The 6,040-nt window shown below is 41.3% G+C and overlaps 1 protein-coding gene across 1 annotated transcript; it reads right to left on the reverse strand.

Moving 5' to 3' along the window:
- Window positions 1-987: 987 nt before the first annotated feature.
- DUSP13A (dual specificity phosphatase 13A) lies at window positions 988-2,870 on the reverse strand. The gene is made up of 3 exons (XM_036386094.2): window positions 2,696-2,870; window positions 2,192-2,409; window positions 988-1,467 (listed from the first exon to the last, which is right to left on the reverse strand). Exons 1-3 carry the CDS (start codon window positions 2,854-2,856, stop codon window positions 1,223-1,225), a joined length of 624 nt encoding a protein of 207 aa, XP_036241987.1. The 5' UTR covers window positions 2,857-2,870; the 3' UTR covers window positions 988-1,222.
- Window positions 2,871-6,040: the final 3,170 nt, after the last annotated feature.

Consider the following 6,040-nt stretch of genomic DNA (forward strand, 5'->3'; position numbering starts at 1 on the left):
CATGTCATAACCTCTGAAAGAATGAATAAGGAAATGTGGTCTGGAAAGGAAGAGGTTCAGCTCCCAAGTCACCATTATATTAGTCTTCTAATAGCCTTGCAAGTCTCTTACAGCAGAGAATAAAAGATCAGAACTGATGCTTCAAATGCAAACAAGCAAGCAGAAATGTATTTACTTAATCTGTTAGGGAATCTTTTAAGGTCAACTAATCAATAAATCCAACCAGCAGCAAAGGGCAAAACCAAATTTGATTATCACTTCATGGTTCACCACAAGGTAACAAGCTAATTTTAAGGCAGAGTGGTAGCATGAATTTCAAATGCTGTTGCTGTATTAAAAATCACATTGGTTTAAGTACTGATTAACTGGTGACGCTGAAAACTGACATCCTTAAAACATCTTAAAACTAATTTGTATCAATTAGGCCAAGCCACTGATGTAAGCTAAATGTCTACCTGATATTAAACCACAGGTGATCCAAAGCCACTGACACAGAACTGATTTGGGATAATTTGGAGTGTAAGAGAACTGAGGAGTCCAACTTACAAAATGCTTTGAAGACATGACATAGTCTTTAACATCCTCAATATACTACATGATATACATTATCTTTTTGAAAACACATTTAACAAGAAAAGACTCGTGGGGCTTGCTGACCCAGGCTGCAGAAGTATCACAAACATTTATTCTGATGGTGTGGGTCTTGTGGCTGACGCACCATAATATTTAGCAGACCAGAAATAGAGGAACATTTCTGTAGGAGTGCCTGGGCTCTTAATAAACTGTCCTTGTCACATCATCAGGCCTGAAACTGAAACACTAATTTTTCTTAGGAGAACATCCATGTGAGAACTGTAACCAAACTGAGAAAGATTATTATGTTACACTCCCAAGTAACGGGGCCTCAAACATCCTTTACAGCTAGATGCAAATATTGAACTTGGCTCTGGCATGAGCAGAAACCAGGGACAAACTTGGTCTGTCTTAACCACTTCAGTGGGTTCATCCAGTAGCACCACTCAAGGCACAGCAGTTCCACCCTGCGCAGTGGTTATGGTGCTGATGTTGGCTGTGCTGGTTTTGGAGGAACTGAGCTAACAGAATTAATCCATCTATCATTCTCTTGGCCTTTTATGTCTGTGCATAATTCTCTTCATTTTTGTAATGTGCACTGATCATGGGAAGTTGTATGTGCACAGCTGCTCTGAAGGGTGAAACTCAGTCAAGTGAATGCAGATGGGCTTGCCTGTTCAGCAGTCCTTCCTTTGTTCCAGTCCTTCCTTTGCCGTAGCTGAGCATCCAGGTTTCGCAGGTGCTTCAGAAAACCACGGTTGGGTGAAATCCATCGATGCTCCTTCACTGTCTTGATGGCTTCAACTAGTGGGAGGTGGTGATTTATCATAAGATATGCTAGGACTAGAGAAGCTGATCTGCTTACTCCAACTGCACAATGTACCAATATTTTGGCTAGTAAAAAAAAAAAAAAAGAAAATACAACCATCAAGAGAAGCAGTACAGTGGATGAAGTTTAATTTAAATGTTTTTCTCTTCTGATAAATCACGTGAACTTCTAATTATGTATGAGAAACACCCTGAGACCCCAAACTGATCTCAGAAATACTGGTAAATGAAAGAAAACCCTCTTAGAGTAATGAAGCTGTTCTGTTTTGACCATGAGGAAAAGAAGACCCCTTAGTTTTAGCAGGCTGGCTAAAGGAAGGAAGAATGCTAAAATCTGCTTCTTGGAGGCCCAGCCTTGCAGGCTCTGTTCACACAAGAAACTCATCTGCAACATACGAACCTCTTTATACAGGTGATTGAAGAAATCAGGACATTAATCTTTTTATTCATTTGTTCTTGCAATAAGATGGTCTCAAAAGAGGGTGTCCATTTCCAATGCATGTTTTTGCTTCTCCCCTTTTGAATGAGCTTTACCTTCCAAATAATTTTCTCTCTCCTCCCCAGGCTCTCTCCTGCACAGTTCATCTGTTTTGTCACATCAGCTCTTTGGGACCTAGTCAGAGCTATACACACATACACAGCACTCCCTTCTCCTGCCACCCACCGTACAGGTGACCAGCACCTGGCAGGACACCATGTAGTGACTTGTCCACCACTGAGCTTTGTGGAGCTGACCTGTTACATGAGGTTGCTGACTCGCATCAAAATGTGACCAACAATAATTTCATACCTCCTGGTGTGTTCAAGGCATTGTGGATAAATTGTGCAGCAGAGAAAAAGAACTGGCTGATATCAAAGCTTGGCAGGTCATGGGCTGGTACACCATAATAATCAATGGTTGTTCCATAAAAGTCCTGGCCTCCGTGGCTGTATGATGTGCCATGGGCAGCATTTAAAACATGGGTCACACCCATCTTCCACAAAACAAATCTATTGTTTGCTGTTACTCTAAGGAAAAGACAAAGACAAATCAAGATGGGTGCAGTGATATTCACAGAGCAGAAGCACTGAGATTTCATCTCCCAAACCACTGCTGGAGCACCAGCCTATGCATCATCGATTCTAAGGGCTAATGGAGAAGGGAATACCAGCTTAGTCATAATTTTATCTCGGAAATCGTGCTGTCTGCAGCGTAAACGACAGCAATTAACAAAACTATGAGCTGTCTAAAGCCGCACCCATGAGGCATACTAACAGAAGGTATGACAGAGGTGTGTCATAAACCCGTACTTACAGGTCCCCTAGGAAAAGATTAGGCCATACTTCATCAACGTGATTGCAAGAGGGCCGCCCAGTGTTCAGGAGCTGCTCGATTTCCTTGAGGGAAGGGACATCCTCCGGGCATGTCCCAGCGCCTTCAGGGTCCTGGCTGTCCGGCGCCCCTGCCCCAGCCATGCTGCGATCCAGGGCGAGACGCCGCTCCCTCCCGCCGGCCGGAGGAAGGGCACAGGGGCGCTGCGAGACGGGCTGGGGCAGGTGCCGGGCAGCCAGGCATGCCTGTCCCAGGGCTGGCCGCTCGCCTCTGCCCTGCCGCGACCGCCACAGCCGCTCCAAACATATGCAGGTACCAAACTGGGCATTGCTGGGTCCAGTCTGCCTCTCGGGGCTCGTCTCCAGAGCCGCACTGTTCTGCACACAGCAGCCTTGCACCGTGTGGCACAGCCCCTGCCCGCAGGACACACACTGTGTGACTGTCCCCAGCCGCGTCTCCACACAGCCGTGGCAGTCAGCGAGATCTGGGCATTCACCGCTAGCAATTAAAACCTGATACAGGAAAAATAGCAACCTGTCCCAGTAACAATTGTCCGTCATTTAGTCTGAGGTGAAAGGGTCAGAAATACATCAGCGGGTATTTCACCAGGAGGTTAAATACCAAGTGGATGATGATGATGCCTTGCCTGTCACTGATAATCTAGGGAAATTTATTTCTTGAAGCTACTATTTTTCACAAAGTGAAATTATCTGACATAAGTGTACTTTATATTTTTAATATTTTCTATTGCAGTCCTTCATTGGGTTAATACAGTACACCTGCCATACATTGCATGATACCTCCCTCTTCTGTTGAAAAGAGAACAAAAGCCAGGAGTGTAATGGTTGTCAGGTGAAACTTGTAAGCCAGTGAGTTAGTTTACATAGGACAGTCTGGCCAGCCATAAATTGGAGACACAGTATATATGAAATTGTATTAGTGGGTCTTTTCAAGTCCAGGAGTGCCTATGCTTCTGCAGGATGACTCCTAGCAGGGGCTGCAAAATTGTCAGTCAAGCTACAAGGTAGAACAAAAGAAATTGTGATGCTTTTCCTCAGTAAGACTAGCAATCCAGGAGAGAAGGTGACCCAAGAGGAGAAGCTTGTTGCTAAGAGTTTCCCCTGTAGAAAAAATGGTCATGAATAGAAGGAATTCTTGGTCAGGTCTGAGCCACCTTCATTCCATATGCATTGATATACTATGATGGATTTCCCTCTCTACATCTGTGCTTCTTTTCTGGCCCTTTCAACATCTGCTAAGAAAGGATGTAGAAAGCAACAGACTGATATATGGACACACTGAATGGAGGCAAGTTTAATACTCTGTGCAGGAAGCACTTTTTGTGATTCCAGTCATTTGGTGGTTCTTCTGGCAGTTTGAATGCTGGGCAACTCTAAACCAAACATTTGTGTGCAATTATATATGAACATTAAACAGCTGCTGTTTTAGCTGAAATTAATGCATGCCTAATCTTGGAACATGCAACGAACATCATTCTAACCAGACTGTGTCTTTGTGATTGCTTAGAAGGTAGCACTTGGTGCAATAATCTAAATCAAACAGTTCCTGGCTAATAATGTATTAGGTGGCAGCAGTGTAAATTGCCATGGAGTGCTCTAGCAGCTCGTGGTATGGCATTGCCAGGAAAATGCACAGCAGTTGAAAACAGGAAATTCATGGTGGATCTTCTATTTCTTCCTTGGAAATATTCATATCAGTTCTAACTGATGCTATGCCATCTCTCTACTGAAGAAAAAAGAGGCAAAATCAGACTCCTTTCACATACCCTGAAAGACGGCAGCTTTTACAGTGAAAATGTTACAGTATGACAGTTCAGTTAGATAGGATTTCATAGATACAGTATCTCCAGCTGCAGAAGGGTTCTTCTCATTTCACTCACTGTTTTCAGGATTTGATTTTTGGGATGGTAAACTACTGAAGAAGAAGAGAAGTACTTGAACTTTGGTACATTTTGAGCAACACTAAGTGAATAAGTGAGACACATTTTCTGGTGATCCAGAACAAAGTACTTTAACACATGGAACAATTTTGTCTACTGAGGATATGGAGTTTATTCTTTTTCCTTTTTCCTTTATTATTCTCTTCTAATAAGCTTGTTTTCTGTCTTACAAAAATGATTATGGTTCACTGATTTGATTAGTCCTTAGGCATTCAATCTCTTATTCATCCATTACAGAATTAAGACATTTGAATATAAAATAGATGTGTGAAAGTTCACACATGCCTGACCAAAGTGTGCTTCGACTGAAGTACAGAGATTGTGGAGAAATTATAAGGCAGGACTTGATCTGTAGAAAAATGAGATTACCAAAAACCCCACCCCAAACCCAGAAAAAGGAAAAAACATTATTTAAAACAACTAGCACTTCTAGTGAAAGATACCCCCCCCCCTTGCCATGTTGTATTCTTTGCTGAATAAGAATTTTCATAAGCAATTAATTCTCTGTTCAGTGGACGCCCTTTTTTTTCTGTGTAGGTCCTTAACGTTTGAGATAGATTATTTCAAATTATTAAATGCTAACAATATTACTTAATGACAATGTTTTAAAAAATGAAAAAAAGCCCATTACATTAACATATCGAATTTTCCTTTGCTCTATAATATATTGTAACCTAAGCTAGTTGGGAATTTTCAATATAAATTTCCTTTCTTTTATTGCATTGTCAGCCTGAACATTAAATCAATATAACTATTTGAATTGAATAAATTGCTTTCAATCTAAAGATACATCAGTGTTATTACACATTTAAAATTCTTTTTTTCCTTGGCAATCCACAGTTGTTTTAAAAATATCAGTAGCATATAATTTGTCATAAATTCTCAAACTGACTGGTCAGTACTGGCACTGCCTGCCAAACTTATATCAATGCCTTCATGTCACATGGCATGAAGTGGCGTAAGCCAAAGTGACAGAATGAGGTTTATTGGAAATTTCTGTTAAATAAAGCACCAACTATTTAGATAATTCACCCTTTTAAAGAGCATCAAATGTTAGCATGGAGAAGTAGTTTTCAGTTTTGAAGTGCAACAACTAAGCAGCTATTACATATCTAAGTGTTACAAGTTTTAAATTACGTTCTATTACTTTTCTGTGCAAGCTTATTTAGTAATTTTCAAAATATTTGCTAGATTATGAAATTAGAGCAGAAAAATGCCTTTAGCAGTGATAACTTGAGATAGAAACTGACCATCAAGCCTTTTTCCAGTGCTGAGGTTCACAGAATCAGAGATTAATTAGAGTTGGAAGGGATCCCTGGAGATCATCCAGTCCAACCTCCCTGCCAAGGCAGGGTCACCTAGAGCAG

Source organism: Molothrus ater, chromosome 8 (genome assembly GCF_012460135.2).
Source record: "Molothrus ater isolate BHLD 08-10-18 breed brown headed cowbird chromosome 8, BPBGC_Mater_1.1, whole genome shotgun sequence".
In the NCBI taxonomy this organism is placed as follows: domain Eukaryota; kingdom Metazoa; phylum Chordata; class Aves; order Passeriformes; family Icteridae; genus Molothrus; species Molothrus ater.

Excerpts from the sequence above, each read along its gene's own strand:
- DUSP13A (XM_036386094.2), bottom strand. The coding sequence starts at position 2,856 with ATGGCTGGGGCAGGGGCGCCGGACAGCCAGGACCCTGAAGGCGCTGGG. Across the intron at positions 2,410-2,695 it reads AATCTTTTCCTAGGGGACCT|AGTAACAGCAAACAATAGAT; the intron begins GTAAGTACGGGT and ends TCTTTTCCTTAG. Across the intron at positions 1,468-2,191 it reads TGCCTTGAACACACCAGGAG|CCAAAATATTGGTACATTGT; the intron begins GTATGAAATTAT and ends TTTTTTTACTAG.